Source organism: Aotus nancymaae, unplaced genomic scaffold (genome assembly GCF_030222135.1).
Source record: "Aotus nancymaae isolate 86718 unplaced genomic scaffold, 86718_ANA_hifiasm-v0.15.2.pri h1tg000077l, whole genome shotgun sequence".
NCBI lineage: Eukaryota > Metazoa > Chordata > Mammalia > Primates > Aotidae > Aotus > Aotus nancymaae.
Window position 1 is genome coordinate 8,610,947 of NW_026988492.1, and position 18,984 is coordinate 8,629,930.

An 18,984-nucleotide genomic window follows, 5' to 3' on the forward strand; every position below is an offset into this window, starting at 1 on the left:
CGTGTGCCACCATGCCTGGGCACATTGAGTTTGAGAATCAAGTGTACTGGACAGAAAAGAAGCAAACTGCAGGCAAAGAAAATGTATAGGTTTAAGATATCTCCTTGAAATACAATGCATAAAAATGGTGCTTTGCTAACTTAAATAGGGAAAATATGTCAAGTACAATTTTTTTTTGAGACAGAGTCTTGCTTTGTTGCCCAGGCTGGAGTGCAGTGGCACAGTCTCGGCTCACTGCAACCTCTTCCTCCTGGGTTCAAGGGCCTCCTGCCTCAGCCTCCCGAGTAGCTGGGATTACAGGTATGCACCACCATGCCCAGCTAACTTTTTGTATTTTTAGTAGATATGGGATTTCGCTATGTTGGCCAGGCTGGTCTTGAACTCCTGACCTCAACTGATCTGCCTGCCTCAGCCTCCCAAAGTGCTGGGATTACAGGCATGAACCACTGTGCCTGGCCAAGCACAATTCTTTTGATAGTTTTTATTGAAAAGGAGCTAATTTTAATATGTTTTTCCAAGACTTTTAAACTTTTACTTGTTATTTGAAAGGATGTTATATTGTGAATTAGTACAATAATTTAGGATTCAGAAAACTATTTTAATTTTAAATGTTTTGCTTGAAGATCATGACTAGCCATAATAAATAACATATTTTACTTGCCAGAAATCTATGCTAAGGCCTTACAGGTACGCTTTTCATTTCATCCTCACAAGAACCCCGTAACATAGGTACCATTGCTATTGCTACTTTACAGATGAGGAAACAGAGAATTAAGTGATTTTCCTAAGGCCGATTAGAGGCAGAATGTTGTTAAATAATTTTTCTCAGCATTAAAATAATCTAAGTACAGAGCCAGGCTTAATGGCATGCACCTGTAGTCCCAGCTACTCCAGAGGCTGAGGCGGGAAGATCAGTTCAGCCCAGGTGTTTGAGTCCAGCCTGGGCCACACAGTGGGGCCCCATCGCTAAATAGATAGATAGATAGATAGATAGATAGATAGATAGATAGATAGATAGATAGATAAATAAATACATAAATAAATAAAGCTTTAAATACCATAGGGGAGAATCTAGCACATCAGTGTGAATGTACTTAATACCACAAAAGGGTACACTTAAAAATGGTTAAGATGATAAGTTCTATGTTATGTATATTTTCCCACAATAACAAAAGATGTGACCCAACGTGAGTTCACCCATTCATATGTGAGTGATTTCAGGGTGCTGCTAGAAAGCAAACTGTAGTTTAGGAGGGCCAGATATTTGAATCACATATGATGAATTGAAAGCATGAACAGAGAGCATAATGAAGACTCCAAGCCTGGGTGTGGTTGCTTACACCTGTAATCCCAGTACTTTGGGTGGCCAAGGCGGGCGGGTCACCTGAGGTCAGGAGTTCAAGACCAGCCTGGCCAACATGGTGAAACCCTGTCTCTACTAAAAATACAAAAATTAGCTGGGTGTGGAGGTGGGCACCTGTAATCCCAGCTACTCGGGAGGCTGAGGCAGGAAAATCGCTTGAGCCTGGGAAGCAGAGGCTGCAGTGAACCGAGATCACACCCAGCCTGGGTGATAAAGCAAGACTCCATCTCAATAAAAACAAAACAAAACAAAAAACAAAAACAAAAGAAAAAAAAGACTGTAGAGCAAGTGTTTTTCATCATCCTCATCTGGGAAAGACTCTGTAGGGAGGAGCCTGTCTAAATTGTGAAAGGCCACATTTCACCAGGGTGCCGTAAAGAGGCAGGAGCTATACCTGTACCTTTCTTTGAGAACCTTCTCTGACACACTTCTGACTTTCTCAGCTTCAGAATATCCTTCTAAGTGATCATGCTACACTGTTTTTGTTTATTTGAATAAAATAGCAAAAAGCACAAAGTAAATCTGTGCCAGAGGAGGGCCGTCCTTAGAATAAGAATAATTCTTAGAATAACAAGACTGATTGCTTTCAGATCGGAACTTCCACCTGTGGTGTGGGTGCCCACTCAGTGTGGGCTGTTCTGTAGAAGTAGTGAGCAGAACGCAACCTTTAGTCATTATCTCTGCAAATGGAAATTGGGTAAACCTGAGTCGAATAATAAAGGAACTTTAAAATGGGAAATGAGACTTTTGGTCACAGCTTGCTCTCTTTTCTCACAGCTTCTGGGAGTGCAAGGTTTGGGGACAGCTGGATAGGAAAGAAACAGCAAATACTTTTTAAACATCGTCTTCTTGGAATAAAGAGTAAATCAAGCAAACAGTTATCAGTCCATGAGGAAATATTTGTGTGTACCCTTTATACATGCAATACATCTCTGTTGTTTTTATTGAGGGGGGAACATGGCTTCACTTTGTTGCCCAGGCTGGAGTGCAGTGGTGTGATCATGGCTCACTGCAACCTCCGCCTCCCAGGTTCAAGTGATTCTCCTGCCTCAGCCTCCTGAGTAGCTGGGACTACAGGCATGTACCACCTCACCTGGCTAATTTTTTGTATTTTTAGTAGAGACAGTTTTTCACCGTGTTAGCCAGGATGGTCTTGATTTCCTGACCTTGTGATCTGCCTGCCTCAGCCTCCCAAAGTGCTGGGATTACAGGCGTGAGCCACTGTGCCTGGCCTCAGCTAATTTTTAAATTTTTTGTAGAGATGGGGTCTTGCTATGTTGCCCAGGCTGGTCTCAAACTCCTGGGTTCAAGTGATTCACCTGCCTTGGCCTCCCAAAGTACTGGGTTTACAGGTGTGAGCCACTATGCCCGGCCCCAAATCTCTGTTCTCAAGAAGGTTGCTATCACATGGAAAAGATAAATATGGATAGACCATAGAGAGATAGACAGATGGTTCTATATGTATTGATGGGGAAGATAGAAGAGACTATATAAATTCAAAATGAGCCACATTCTAGAGATTTTCAAGAAGGAAGAAATTACTGAGAGATGGTCAAGGAAAACTTTACAGAGGGGATCAAAGTGTGAACGAGGCCTTGAAAAATGTTCAATATTCAGCTAGGGGAAAAAAGAATGAGAATAGATTTCCAGGCAGGAGAACAAGCACGCACTAAGGCACAGAGGTGTCTTTGGAGCACCAGTGAGCAGCCAGTCGGGCTAGAGCTATGGGTTTAATGCAGTTCACTGAGTGAAGATCAGACCATTGCTCCCAATTCTCTGCTTGCTGTCAGGTGACTGGGCAGTAACTTCCCCCAGAATGGACGGAGCTTATTTCCTTGCTTCACTTATGTTGGGTTTGGCCATGTGACTTGCTTTGAATGTGACTGTCGGGACGATGCATGGATTCTGAGCAGAGGGCTTGAGGTGCAGAGTGTGTTTCCTGTCATTTGCCTGTACTCTTACCATTGACCATGGGAAGAATATGTCACAGGTCTGTGGTGTCCAGGGACAATAAGAGAGACATAGGGCTGGGCGTGGTTGCTCACACTTGTAATCCCAGAACTTTGGGAGGCTGAGGCTGGTGGATCACCTGGTCAGGAGTTTGATACCAGCCTGGCCAACATGGTGAAACACTGTCTCTACTAAAAATGCAAGATTAGCTGGGCTTGGTGGTGCATGCCTGTAATCTCAGCTACTTGGGGGGCTGAGGCAGGAGAATTGCTTGAACCTGGGAGGAGGAGGTTGCAGTGAGCTGAGATTGTGCCATTGCACTCCAGCCTGGGCAACAGGAGTAAAACTCCATCTCAAAAAAAAAAAAAAAAAAAAGACGTGGAACTACCTAAATCTAAGTCATACTCTGGAGCTAAGGACAGGTGACCTGCAGATCGAAGAGAGAAGAAATGTCTGTTTCTGCAAACCACTGGGATTCTGAGGCTGTCTTTTTATTTATTTATTTATTTTTGAGACAAGGTCTTGCTCTGTTGCCGAGGCTGGAGTGCAGCCTTGACCTCCTGGGCTCAAATAATCCTCCCATCTCAGCCTCCTGAGTAACTGGGACCACAGGTGCATGCCATCACATCCAGCTTATTTTTTTATTTTTTGCAGACAGTGAGATCTCACTATGTTGTCTGGTCTTGAATTCCTGGGTTCAAGCGATCCTCCTGCCTCTGCCTCCCAAAGCGTTGGGATTACAGGTATGAGCAACCATGCCCAGACTCAGAGGCTGCCTTTTATACATCAATACACTAATCACACATGCCACACTGGCTGGTGAGAGGATCCAGGGACGAAGCTGTGGGTAGACCTTCCTTTAACACAGCAGTGCATGTGGGGACCATAAAGGTGATTACTGTATAAGTTTCCTTCTAACTACATCTGGTCCTGGATGGTCAGAGATTGCCCTCGGTAGGCTGAGGGAGGCTGGAAGGGATTGGAAGAATGATGTCACAAGGTATTAATACTTTTCTTCCACAGTAACTGCCAGGCTGTGGCTGAGACTTCTGCACCTGAGCAGAAGAAGTTGTATTTGCCTCTGTTCCTCACTCACGGAGCCACCAGTAGAGGATAACCACCATCAAATTTCAGTTAAGAAACCAAATAATCTGTGGAATAAAATTTGCCCAAAATACCTATAGTGATTATTTTTAAAGAGTGAGATTATGGGTGATTTAGACTTCCTTCCTTATATTTTTCTGAATTTTCTAACTTTTCCTTTTATAATAAATAGATATTATTTTTAAGTTAGCAAAAGAAAGTTATTAGAAGAAATAAGAAGTAATCCAGTAAGGCACAACCTTACATGAACTGACTTTACCAATTAATTTCTTTTCTGAAGAAGATTTTTTTTTTTTTTTTAGACAGAGTATCTCTGTCGCCCAGGCTGGAGTGCAGTGGCGCAATCTCAGCTCACTGCAACCTCTGCATTCTGGGTTCAGGCAATTCTCTGCCTCAGCCTCCCAAGTAGCTGGGATTACAAAGTGTGATTCCATGCCAGGCTAATTTTTTTTTTTTATTGCTAGTAGAGATGGGGTTTCTCCATGTTGGCCAGGCTGGTTTTGAATTCTTGACCTCAAGTGATCTGCCTGCTTCCACCTACCAAAGTGCTAGGATTACAGGCTTGAAACACCACGTCCAGATGAAAAAGAGATTCTTAAGGCTCCTAGCAATAAGAATGGCTTATGTTAATACTGGAATGATTTTCCATGTTCATACCCAGTCCTCATTTCTCAGACCTCTATTTTGGTTTAGGTGACAGGGTTCAGGACACACTATCCCAAACTATGGCACCTTGTCATTTGAGAAAACAGCAGAAGCAGGAAGGTCCCTCTCACTGTTTCCTGTCCTTCTCCAAAGCAGGTCGTGAAAGAATCCTCTGAACTTTCTCTAAAGTAAATCACAGGATCCTCGTGAGACAGATGCCCACCCTGTACCCAGAGGAAAGGAATGTCCCTATCTCTGAAGATACGGGGACCCAGAGAAGAATTGGATGAGGACTTGCTAAGATCCCCCCAGTTTATTTCCATTAGATCATACACTTTTGTCCTGCAATCACACTTCTGCACAACTGTCCACAAACATACCCAGTTCTTCCTGTTTCTTCGGATTTTATTTCTGAAAGCTCCGATGTTACATTAAATTAATTTGTGTGCTTTTTTGTTGTTGTTAATCTGTCATTTGCAACAGTGACCTCAGCCATAAACCTAGCAATGGGTTAGAAAACAGCTCTTTCTCCCCTACACAGGCAATGTCACTGATTTTTGTACACTAGGCTTTTAAACAAAAACTGCCCAACATAGTGAGACCCCACTCTCTGCAATAATGTTCTACTGCCCCAGTCCACTTTCCCAAAAGGGACCACATCCCCTGTACAATAGATCCTCTGTAGGGGTGAAAAAGTCATACCTTTTCCTCACCCATTGCAGAGGTCATGGCTGACACCCTTATAACAAGAGACAGATTAATAAGAGAAAAGCAACACAAATTCATCTAACCCAAAGTTTTCCATGACATAGGAGCCTTCAGAAATCAAGACCCAAAGAAGCAAAGAAAACTGGATTTTTATGCTAAGTTGAAGACTGAACTCTGGCCCCCTTTTTTTTTTGAGACAGGGTCTCACTTTGTCACCCAGGCTGGAGTGCAGTGGCATGATCACCGACCACTGCAGCCTCGACCTCCCAGGCTCAAGTGATCCTCCCACCTTAGCATCTTGAGTAGCTGGGACTACAGGGATGTATCACCACACCCAGCTAATTTTTAAAATTTTCATAGAGATGAGGTCTCATGTGTTGCCTGGGCTGGTCTCAAACTCCTGGGCTCAAGTGATCCTCCCACCTCCCAAAGTGCTGGGATTACAGGCGTGAGCCATTGTGCCTGACTTTTTTTTTCTCTTGCCAGAATTTCTTTCTTTCTTTCTTTTTTTTTTAAAGAAATGCATAGACTTTATGCAATCTTGCCCACATTCCTTTCTAAGAGGCCAGGGGAGTCATACCCTGTAAACCACAAAATCTAGTGTTTTAAATTAACCCTGTAGAGTGCAGCTTACTTTCCAATCTGATCCTGGTATAGCATCACATGATAGACAGCAGGCCTCTTTATCTTCATGTAGGCATTCCTTTCTATTGACTTCAAGACTTCAGATAAAGCTCAGTTCTTTCAACCAACTGCTAACTCAAGAATCCCTAAAATCCACCTATGACATGTAAGCCTCTGCTTTGAGATACCCTGTCTTTTTGGGAACTAATGCATACCTTCCACATACTGATTTATGATTTCATCTGTAATTCCTGTCTCCCTGAAATGTTTAAAACCAAACTGCAACCCAACTGCCATGGGCATACTTTTCAGGACCTCTTGAGACTGTGTAATCTGGGCTGCAGTCACTCATATGGGCTCAGAATAAACCTCTTTAGATATTTTGGCATAATTTTTTTTTTCATCATCAATCTGATGAAAGAAGTAATTGTGAAGAAATGTGATCTAATGGTAATAAACTGGGGGAGCTCAGCGAGGCCCGTTTGTTTTGATTCGTTTCTGCATCTCTGCGTGACATACTTTCCCCTCCAGGTATGGGGCAGGATGCTTGCCACAGGAGGACCTTCCAGGGGCAAAGGGAGGTGGTCTGAGAGTGATCTTTCTAGGGTTTGTGGCTTGCTTTTGGGAGAAGTTGAGTTTCTATAACCTGCTTCAGGGGAGAAATGGGGGAAGGAGAAAGGAAGCGGGGAGAAGGTCACAGAGACTGTCTGGCTTCTTAGGTCCTAATCACCTTCAGTTTAAAGCACGCAGCATGCCATGGTGCCATATTTTGGGGGTACTGTGTTCTGAGTGCTGGCATCCCCCTAGGACCTACCGACTGTTGAAGATGAGAAATAATGACATAAATTATTATTTTATAATAGGCACAATGGCTTTGTAAAGCAGAGGACAGTTAACCATGGGGTAGCCTGAGCCAGTCACAGTGACCCACCATTCAAGGCCAGGGTCTTCCTTTTTTAAGAAATGTATGTATATTTTAATTTTTTTTATAGAGATGGAATCTCCTATGTTGCCAGGCTGGTCTTAAACTCCTAGGCTCAAGTGATCCTCCTGCCTTGGCCTCCCAAAGTGCTGAGATTACAGGTGTGAGTCACTGTGGCTGGCCTAGGTCAAGGGTCCTTCAATTGTGTCCCCCCTGTCCCTCCATGTCCCATAAGTACATGAAGCCCCTCCAAGAGCATGCTGTATAAATTGCCACATCCTCAGTCTTGAGGTGAACCATTTTCTAAACTGGACCTGCCTGAGAATGGACGCCCCTTTCACAATTGCCTTTTCACGTTAGAGAGGAAACGCACACCTGCATCCACACCGAAACTTACTGCCCCAGAGTAAGGCTCAAAGGCCCTAGACAAAGGGATGGCTTGAAACACCAGTGCAGAGAAAGAAGACTCATCATAAGTCCTTTTGGAAGTCAGGCGGATTCTAATTCTTTGCTTTTAACACAATAGAAGGTACCTTATTATCTGGTCAGCTGATGGATGAAAAGAACCATCACTGATCCTCCTTTGGCTTTCGGCTAGCACCTTGGAAGGAGTTCAAAGAATTGAATAGCATTCTTCTCTTCCCATCTACTTATTTATGTGAACAAGGTTTCTCAATATAGAAAGTACTTAACGTCTGTAAAAATGAAAAACTGGAATGTAATTGATATGGAACTTTATCCTTTGATCCTGGAATTAACCAGGGGGAAAAATGGCTCCATCTATTTCTAACATTAAGAGATCTCCCCTTCCTATTTTTAATTTCTTTCTTTCTTTCTTCCTTTTTTTTTGGAGACAGAGTTTCACTCTTGTTGCCCAGGCTGCAGTGCAATGGCGCGATCTCGGCTCACTGCAACCTCTGCCCCCTGGGTTCAAGCGATTCTCCTGCCTCAGCTTCCTGAGTAGCTGGGATTGCAGGCATGCACCACCAAGCCTGGCTAATTTTTTTGTATTATTAGTGGAGATGGGGTTTCACCATGTTTGCTAGGCTGGTCTCGAACACCTGACCTCACATGATCCACCTGTGTTGGCCTCCCAAAGTGCTGGGATTACAGGCGTGAGCCACCACACCCAGTCTCTCATTTTTGCTTTTTATATTTATCAATATCAACATTTATAATAAAAAACATGTTTTCTCTTGGTTACTTTACTGCCTGAATAAAGAGCCCTAAGTTTGTACTAGGAAAAAAAAAAACAAAAAAACATTTCTATGTTGTTCTAATCAACTGTAATTTTTTAAAACACTTAAGTGTCCTATGCTGACAGAAAAGAAAAACTCACCCATCAATTTATAAACGTAATTAGTTAAGAGGGGTATGGGAGAGAGAGTCATAATAGACTTTTGAGCATATCAATATATCACAATAGGATAAATGGTTGTGGAAAAAATGAAATGGAAATAGTTCAAAGGGGAAGAAAGGAACAATGTAAAATGTCCCAAATGTTAAAAAAATAAAAAAAGAAAGCTTACTGTACATCGCCAAAAGTGAAGATTAATGTCAACTATGGACTTTGGGCGCTAATAACGTGTCAATGTGGATTCACTGACCGTGACAAATGTGCCACGCTGGTGGGGGCACTGACAGTGGGGGAGGCTGTGTGTGTGCACAAAGGCAGGGGACATACAGGCCCTCTTTCTACTTCTGTCCAATTTGACTGTGAATCTAACTGCTCTAAGAATAAAGTGTATTAAGAAATAAAAGCTTATTCATGAGCTTCTGAAAAAGATGATGGTGAGAATCAAATTGCCATGGAACTGTATTTAGATTTCATTGAATAGTTTTTTTTTAAAATTGTATTTTAGGTTTTGGGGTACATGTGAAAAACATGCAAGATTGTTGCATAGGTGCATACGTGGCAGTGTGTTTTGCTGCCTTCCTCTCCTTCACCTATATGTGGCATTTCTCCCCATGCTATCTCTCCCCAACTCCCCACCCCCTGCTGTCCCCTCCTACTCCCCGCCAACAGACCCCAGTGTATAAACTGTCAACATTTAAAATATGTTGGACATGGCATTCTTTGTATCTACTTAAACTTGTAGGCCAGGCATGGTGGCTCACCCCAGTATTCTCAGCCTCCCGGACAGATCACTTGAGGTCAGGAGTTCAAGACCAGCCTGGCCAACATGATGAACCCCCTCCACTAAAAATACAAAAATTAGCCGGGGATGGTGGCACATGCCTGTAATCCTACCTACTTGGGAGTCTGAGGCAGGAGAATAGCATGAACCTGGAAGGAGGAGGTTGCAGTGAGTTGAGATCGCACCACTGCACTCCAGCCTGAGTGAAAGAGCGAGACTCCATCTCAAAATAATAATAATAATAATAAAAAGAAAACTAATTCCCAAGAGAACTAACTCATTCCCAAGATAAGGGCATTAATCCATTCATGAAAACTCTGCCCTTAACGACCCAATCATCTCTTAAAGACCCTACCTACCTCTTGATACTGTTACATTGGCAATTACATTTCCAACACAGGAGCTTTTGGGGGACACATTCAAACCATAGTGCCATCTTTTATCTATGAAAAGGGCTATGGGCAGACCAAGAACAGACTGACTTTGAAGCCATGAATGCAGATTCCAAGGAGAAAGAATCTGTACTTTCAAGCACTCTAGGGCTGTACACCTACGTTCTATGAGAAAGTACATTCTCGTTTCCTAAAGGCATAGAGAATATCATTTACCATGCAAGAGAATGTCATTGCAAGCCAGCACATGGTCCTCCAGGAATGGAGAGCTGGACCAAGCCTTTGCATGCACTTGTGTACAGAAAGCAGAATAATAAACTTGGACTTATTCTGATTTGGCCTTCTTGGGATCAATCTCTTTTCATCGTGCAAAACAGATCCAGTTTAATAACTTATCAGTCAACAGATTCCATTTGTTGTATCATCCTGATAGCTGTATTCAATTTATCTTGTCTGAGGAAACCCACAGTCACTAATTCTTCCAGTTTCATTCTGAGTTTCCTACAGTCTAGAGAGCGCTGAACAGAATAAGCAACCCATGAAAACTGCTCATCATTGTCCTCAATAATAGTGATAGGATCAAACAAAGGCCTATCTTTGATCCCTGTTTTCTCATTAGTAAGGAGGGAATTCTTTGATCCCTGTTTTCTCATTAGTAAGGAGGGAATTCTAGTATATCCTTCCTAACCCTCATACTTGTAAAGATTAAAGATAATACAGGCTCAGCTTCTAGCCTAGCATATAGTAGGTATTCAACAAATAGAAATAGTTTTTTATTGTTTCTAGCAATTTTCCTTTTCCCCTGGATCATCAGTTTATTCTCTCTGCATTTGATAACGAGTAGCCTTTATTTTAAGCTTTCATGAACCAAAGTTCTTAGGTTTGACACTGTAAGAATTTCTGCTGGATGTGGTGGCTCACTCCTGTAATCCCAGCCCTTAGGGATTGCTTGAGCTCAGGAGTTCAAGACTAGCCTGGGCAACATAGTGAGACTTGCTCTACAAAATAAAAAGTAAAATAAAATTAGCCAGGTGTAATGCTCTGTGCCTGTAGTAGTCCCAGCTACTTGGGAGGCTTAGCTGAGAGGATTGCTTGAGCCTAATATCAAGGCTACAGTGAGCATTGATCATGCCACTGCACTCCAGCCTGGGTGTCAGAGCAAGATTTTGTCATAAAAAAAAAAAAGGAGAAATTTGAAGTGTCAGTTTCTATGAGTATCCTTAGTATCCGTATCTCCAGAAATTCCACTTTGTAATCACAGAGAAAAGTCCCTTAACACAAGGAAAGCTTTCGGGGATAATGAGGACAGTGACAAAAAATCAGTCAATTACTTTTTCCCTTTGTAAATGCCTTGTGGTCTGACAGCAGGTGAGATGGAGTATATCTCAGCAATGGCAAGATTTCCACTATCTCATGAGAAAAGGAAGGCACCCAGGGGAAAATTTAGGAGCACATCTCTAGTGACATTTATGGATAAAATACTGCCCATCTGATTGACAATACTTAAGTGAAATATGTAAATCTCATGTTAAATCTATGGTGGGTGAAAGATTAATTTTGAAGGAGAGGGAGAAGTTCAGCTTGTTTAAATTCAAGGTCACCATGTTCTCCCAGCCTGTTTCTCTTCTTGTACTTCCTCCCTCCATGAATGGCACCAGAATCTACTCATTTCCCAAGCCTGAAACCAAGGTATTATCCCTGATTTCTTCTATGTGTCCCTATTAACCCAGCATCCAAATGATCACCATATTCTATAATATTCTGCTTCCTAAATATCTCCCAACACCCTCCAGTTGTCATCTCCTTCATCCATCTTCTGGGCTTCTATAATCACCTTCCCTTTCACTTTGCTTTCTCTAAATCCATTCTCCACGCTATAGCCACAGTGATCTTTCTCCCAACTCACATGACTTCAATGGCGCCCTGCAAGGCTCAAGATAAAGTCCAATCTCTTTAACATGGGCTACAATGTCCTTGGTCATCTCAGTCCTGCTTCTCTCCAGTCTAAATGAAGCTTTTCCAGGAGCATATGATTTGCTTAAAAAACAATTTGGTCAGAAACAAAGTCACAGCCGAAACAAACTGGTTAACATTTTCTCACGCGGCTTCTGTCTCGGGTCTTAGTGGTTCTGACGCACTTCGTTTTTAATGCGTCTTTAAGCCTCTCAGGCCATTTGTTGGAGTTTTTCAAGTTTTTTCTATCTCGATTTCATTCTTAGCCAATTTTGCTTGTTTGGTATACATTCACTAAAGCTTAGGATTTGTGCTAAAGTATGGGAGAGTGAAATGTGTGGAAACTGAGAGCCCAAAGCCATCAGTTTGTGCTGCCGCCAGCCAGGAAGACCAGGACGTATTCCAGGACCTGTGGGGCCTAATCAGGGTCAAGTGTCCAGCAGTTTTGGACAGGCATCCAGATGGCAGGAATAAACACAATATACAGTATATGGATACAATGCATAATGTCCTTGCTTAGTACTAGCAATGGCTTCAGAATCTCCCATCATATCATAACCTTCTGCAGACAGCATTTCACTCTTAGAGACAGAGTATCATTCTGTTGCTCAGGCTGGAGTGCAGCAGTGCAATCTCGGCTCACTGCGTGCAGCCTCTGCTTCCCAGGTTCAGGTGATTCTCCTGCCTCAGGAGTAGCTGGGATTACAGGCACCCTTCACCACGCCAGGCTAATTTTTGTATTTTTAGTAGAAATGGGGTTTCACCATGTTGGCCAGGCTGGTCTCTAACTCCTAGCCTCAGGTGATCCACCTGCCTTGGCCTCCCAAAGTGCTGGGATTACCGATGTGAGCCACTGTGCTCAGACAAACCACTTTTTTTTCTGCAAGAACAAAGCCCAAACTTCAGCTTGTTCATCCACAAAGAGGAGGGCACACTCCATGCCACAGCTTTGATTATGTCAGCAAAGTTGCATCACACAGTGATGAGCAAATGTAGCTTCACAGAAAAGAAATATAGAAGATACCTCAATAGGCAAAGTAAGCATTGGAGGCTGAAATTGGAATTTTAAAAAAATAACAAAATATTGGAAATTGACTAAACTGCTTGAGAATGCCTTTTAAACTAATCTCATACAATGAAGACCGCATAATTGTCAGCGGCATTTGTACACTGGGCCTTCTTCATCTCAAAAATGTACCACGCCATAATTTCTGTCCCACACCTCTCCTATCTTAAATCTGGAAGTTAAGCTTTAATTGTTTTGCATATGTCTTTTTCTACAGTTAGGTTAGAAATTGCTTCAGGTCAGAGTTCACCTTAATATCTGCATCACGCATAGATAGCATGAGGTTATACAAGTAACAGATGCTCCTCAAATGTTGGCTAAAGCCAAGCAAATGTCTGTTGGGGTGAATTCCATTAAAGGCTCCTTGTACAAGTCAACATTGGAGAGACTTTCAACATGTTGGAAACTTTTGTGGTGACTACTAAATAAATTGTTCAGAAGTTGAGTCTTTTCCTTACATTATTTATGATGTTAAATTAAGAGTAACCTAAAGATGCCTTCTTACATATTTTAAGTTTGGACTAGAGTTTTCTCTATCCATAGGGAACTATAACCTAACTAGATGTGTAAACAGACTGTAACCTCCTCTTGAACCAAATCACAAATTTTGGCCAATCACAAGCAGTTGACCTTTCAAACCGTGTTCAAATAAGGCAAACACAGAGCTGTAACCAATCCAGCTGTCTCTGCACCTCACTTCCGTTTTCTGTCTGTCACTTTCATTCCTATGTCCATTAAATACTATGCAACCATGTGGCAGCCCTGCAGTCACCCTGAGCTTATTCTGGTTCTGGGACTGTCAGATTCTTGAATTGTTCTTTGCTCACTTAAACTCCGTTAAATTTAATTTGTCTAAGTTTTCCTTTTAACCCTGGTTAAATCCAGTTTTTCATGCACAGTTTCTCACTCAGCTCTTCAAATACTTTCTAGGCAGCGCCACAGTGAAAATGCCTTTGCAAGATTAAGACTGAGACAGTGAAAGAGATCTTACTTAACAGACTCCATCTTGCTTCTAACCTCCAAGCTGTCCTTGTTCATTCCCGGGCATAGGCTGAACTAACTTTGGGAGAAACTTAGTTTATAGTTTAAAACAAAGATGATAATAGACCCTTCCCAGAGTAAACCTCCTTGTTGCCTGAGGACTAGATTGCCTTTGTAGGACTAATGTTAGCCACAAGATTAGAAATTATGGTTTGGGAGTCATGCAGCTGGAGGCTGCAGGATTCCTACCCTCCTTAAACTGCCCTTGGGATCAGCGCTTGAGACATTTTGCAGACCCTGAACTTGATGGATCAGCTGCCACCACCCAGGCTGATAAACTGGCTCATCTGATCTTGGGGCCCCCGCCCAGGAACTGACTCAGCTTGAGGAGACAGCTTTGACTCCCTATGATTTCAACCCTGACCTGACCAATCAGCGCTCCTGGCTCACTGGCTTTCCCCTGCATCCACCAGGTTGTCCTTAGAAACTCTGATCCCCGAATGCTCAGGGAGACTGATTTGAGTAAAAATAAAATTCTGGTCTCCTGCACAGCTGGCTCTGCATGAATTACTCTTTCTCTATTGCAATTCTCTTGTCTTGATGAAATGTACATTCATGATGACCTTTGTAATGGGGAGTAAGGACTGGTAAGGGCCATGAGGAAGGCCACTGGAACTCCCTTAATGCTCTGTTATCTTCATGTGGGTGGTAAATACATGGGTTGGTTCACTTTGTAAAAATTCAGAGTGTACCATTATGATATCTGCAGTAACTCATCAGTTACCATGGCAAACTGCAGATGCCCACTGAAGGACTGAAAGACATGCCATCCCCCAAAATGCTGGATTACTGCATTGATTACTTCTAGTTGAAAACATTGGAGAAACTGCATTTCCAGAAAGGGTGAGCGGACCTTCTCTTCCTGCTTGCAGCAAGCCATCAAGATTCCTCTGGGAGAGAGAAAATAGCCCTCATCACCAGAGACTGGGAACTGGGGCCTGCAAAGGAGCTGAATAAATATACTCAATAAAGTAATCCTTATCTCCCACTAGTTTTACATCCCCTCCCCATATCTTCCGGTAAGTCCTCTAGTGAAACGAAAATAAACACACAGGACCCCAATTCATGCTGCCAAAAGGAAAAAAGTAAGCTGAAAGCTGAGTCATGCAAGAAGCTGCTGCCTTCCCTTTTGTTCCTAAGCAGACAGCTACGGATAAAAGATTAAATATCTCCACAGGGAGCAATTCTATGTTCATCTTATCTTATGTAGTTCTGATTTACTGAGCAAGAGGAATACAGTCATTGACTCTTCCCCTACCTGCTCCTTTTCTCTTGCAACTTATACATTACCACGCCCCTCCCTCTTTCCCTCCTTGACTTTTCCTCTTTACATTTTTTTTTTTGAGATGGAGTCTTGCTCTGTCACCCAGGCTGGAGTGCAATGGGGAGATCTCAGCTCACTGCAACATCTGCCTCCCAGGTCCAAGCAATTCTCCCTACCTCAGTCTCCCAAGTAGCTGGATTACAGGCACCTGCCACCATACCCAGCTAATTTTTGTATTTTTAGTAGAGAAAAGGTTTCATTATGTTGGTCAGGCTGTTCTCAAACTCCTGACCTCAAGTGATCTGCCTGCCTCAGCCTGCCAAAGTGCTGGGATTACAGGTGGGAACCACTACGTCCAGCATCCCCTTTAATTACTGAAGCCCTCAAATTCATCTTTGGAGAAAGGCACAGACCACAAACTGTTTCTGTGATTCTGTTTTGTTTTTTCTTTTTCCTTCTGGGCATGTCTTTAAACCTTGGCAAAATAAACTTCTGAACTGATTGAGACCTGTTACAGACACTTTTTGGTTTATACTCCCCTGATATTTTACTGCCCCTAGCCAGATTCCCTTTGTCCTGTCATTTCTTCTCAGATTTATTGTTCTTTGTTTAAAAAGTATGGAAGCATCTTGCCTCAGCCATTTCTTCAAATTTGACTCTATGAAGATCCCACATGATAAAAATGTGTGTGATTTTCCCTTGTTAATCTCCCTGGTGTCAATTTCATTTCCAGATCCAGTGTAAAGGGGTATGGAGGTGATCTCTGGCTCTCACACACGGCTAATCTTAGTTATACAATAGCTATTCCTTCTCTTAGTTATACAACAGTAAAGCCATGTTGCACGACTCCTGCGCACTATTTTTATAGATTCAAGGGCAAAGGCGCCTGATGGAGGAGTTATGCAAAGTGGTGGCCCTGAGTGTTAAGTCCCTAGTTTCAGCTGTGCATGGTTGTTCAGATAGACACTACATTTCTCAGCTTTTCTTCTAGCTCACTGTCATGATGTAACTAATTTCTGGCCAGTGGGATGTAAGTGTAAGTCTGAATATGCATTTCCCGGGCCTTTTCCTCACTCCCTATGGACTGGAAAATGGCGAGGCCAAAAAGCTACCATGGACACAAAGATGGAAGTCACGTATTGAAAATGGCAGAGCCATTCTACTAGGTCTGTCTACCTGTGCCTGGACCATGTGTGAGAGAGTAATAAGCTTGTAGCTTGTTCAAGCCACTGATTTAAGAGTCTCTTTGCTACAGCAACTTAGACGGTACCCTCACTAATGCAGTTGTTAAAGCATGGCATTGGGCTGGGCATGGTGGCTCATACCTGTAATCCCGGCACTTTGGGAGGACAGGGTGGGTGAATCAAGAGGTCAGGAGATCGAGACCATCCTGGCCAACATGGCCAAATGCGTCTCTACTAAAATACGAAAAAAAAAAAAAAAAAAAAAAAAGAGAGAGAGAAAAGGAGAGGAGAGGAGGGAAGGAAAGAATTAGCCAGGCGTGGTGGTGGCGTGTGCCTGTAGTCCCAGCTACTCAGGACGCTGAGGCACAAGAATTGCTTGAATCCGGGAGGTGGAGGTTGCAGTGAGCAGTGAGCCGAGATAGCCCCACTGTACTCCAACCTGGCAACAGAGCAGGACTTCGTGTTAAAAAAAAAAGAAAAAAAAATAGCATGGCCTTGAAGGTGGTTATGGATGGAAAACTTTGTACTTTTATTGTTCGATATTGATCACAAATAATACTATTTAATTGCTTTGTTTTCAGCTGGCCACCATACAACCTAGGGAAGACCCCAGAAAATAGCATTTACAGGAGAAAGAGCATTTTCCCACAAGGAAGCTGCCCTAATTCTACCTCTAGTGATATAAGACTATTTTTTTTTAACCTATAAACGGGAAAGATATCTGGAAAATGGGGAGGATCTTCTTCACCTTAAATATTCTTTGATTTTCAGAAAAAGTAACGACCCTTACTCAATTACAGTTGCTTGAGGCCACAGCTGGGAAAAAGCCTGGACATCCTCGTACACGTGACTTGAAGGAAGCATTCTCAAATATGAAGAACAAATATGAACAGAAGAACAAATATGAATTTGTGCTTTTTAGTTGCACAAATTGTTTGTGACAAAATGACAATAAATTGTACATTTTCTAGGTGCTCCTTTTAGTTTTCCTGGCACATATAAGCACCAAATACAAACAACAAAGAAAAGAGCATCTTTCAAGCAAGAGGCAGGAAGAACCAACAGTGAGTACATCAAGATACATTGGATTAATGCAGCAAAACAGAAACAGGGACAGAAGAGGATCAGACAACCACAGATAGATAGATTTTGGATTTGGAATTAAAAAAGCAAAATGGATTCTTTTCTTTCTGGATCTTTCAAAGGGCTGTTAGCTTACATATAGCTTAAGAGTTGAGTTTGTGTTTATTTGAAAATAATCGAGTTGTGAGATTTTGTGAGACAATGAATGGCGTGGTTAGTATATAGGTGACATTTAAAGAAATCCTTCATACTTTATAGGATTTAACAATATGCAGGTCATCTTACCTGGGGGTTTTTAAATACAGCGTATTTCTCTTCTTTCTCCAGAAATAGTACTTTATTTTCTGTGTCTCTTGTCCAGTCTGATAAGACTTCAACAACATTTTCATGGTCTTCAAAGAACCTCTCTGATGAAATAAGAAAAGATATTCTTTCAGACCCAAGACATCAGGGTTTCCAAGTGAGAAACAAGCTGTTATTGAGTTAAACACAATGCTTCATGAGTTTTATGGGTGTCTAGGATTCTTATTGATAATTCTCATCTGACGTCACATTGTAACATTCCTATTATGTTTATTTTTCATTGTCTTCCAAGTTATCTTCCATTAAAGAAAAAAGATGAAAAAACCCATTACACAGTGACAATGGTCAGCTGCCACACTTTATTCTTTTACTTTTTTAAGAGATAGGGTCTCACTATGTTGTCCAGGCTGGAGTGCAGTGGCTATTATTATATTAGTACCATCATAGTGCACTAGAGCCTTGAACTCCAAGGCTCAAGAAATCCTCCTGCCTCACCCTCCTGAGTAGCTTGGACTACAGACATATACCAGTGTACCCGGAGACATACTTTTTTCGTATCAACATTTTTTACTTTAAATAGTCCCAGATGGTGGCAAACAAGTTCTACAGGAGGTGGACAATCCATCAATGACTGGTGAAACACTTTGAATGAAATTGTGAGTGCCACAGTGTCTACTCTAAAACATCACCCTTTAACCGTCTAAAAGCAATGTGTGAATGCCTGAATGAAAACATAAAGGAAGGCTTTCATTCTTCCCTTGCCTCATAGAATTGAAGAAAACATCAAGGGACTGTTTTAGTGTACATCATTTTATCCAGAAAAAAAAAAATTGCTCCGAAAGCTTCCAGCACAGGCGATTCTCTGTTCTACCTGGCTCTCCTGAGGGATAACTCTTCCATTAATAAAAATGAGAAATGTGATGATGTGTGCCTGTAGTCCCAGCTACTCAGGATGCAGAGGCAGGAGGATTGCTTGAGCCCAGGATCTTGAGGCTGCTGCAGTGAGCCATGATCGCGCCACTGCCCTGTAGCCCTGGTGATGGAGCAAGACCCTTTCTCAACACCATCACCACCGCCACCAAGAATAAGAAGTAACACTATATCTTCAGTACCATTTTTTTTTTCTGCTTTTGAAAAATTCCATCGATTTCTACCAAATGTTCTTTGCACTCTGGGGCTGAGCCTCTTCCGCTAGACAAAGTTTCAGAGATTACACAAGTGGGAAGGGAAGAAGGGGAAATGAG

At 42.3% G+C, this 18,984-nt stretch overlaps 1 protein-coding gene across 1 annotated transcript in view; it reads right to left on the reverse strand.

Moving 5' to 3' along the window:
* The window catches only part of LOC105715735 (amyloid beta A4 precursor protein-binding family B member 1-interacting protein), a 121,889-nt gene that overhangs the window by 30,731 nt on the left and 72,174 nt on the right, over positions 1–18,984 (reverse strand). Inside the window, exon 8 of the mRNA XM_021664952.2 lies at positions 17,723–17,844. Within this exon, the coding sequence (XP_021520627.2) occupies positions 17,723–17,844 (122 nt within the window). The remainder of the gene's footprint in view (positions 1–17,722; positions 17,845–18,984) is intronic.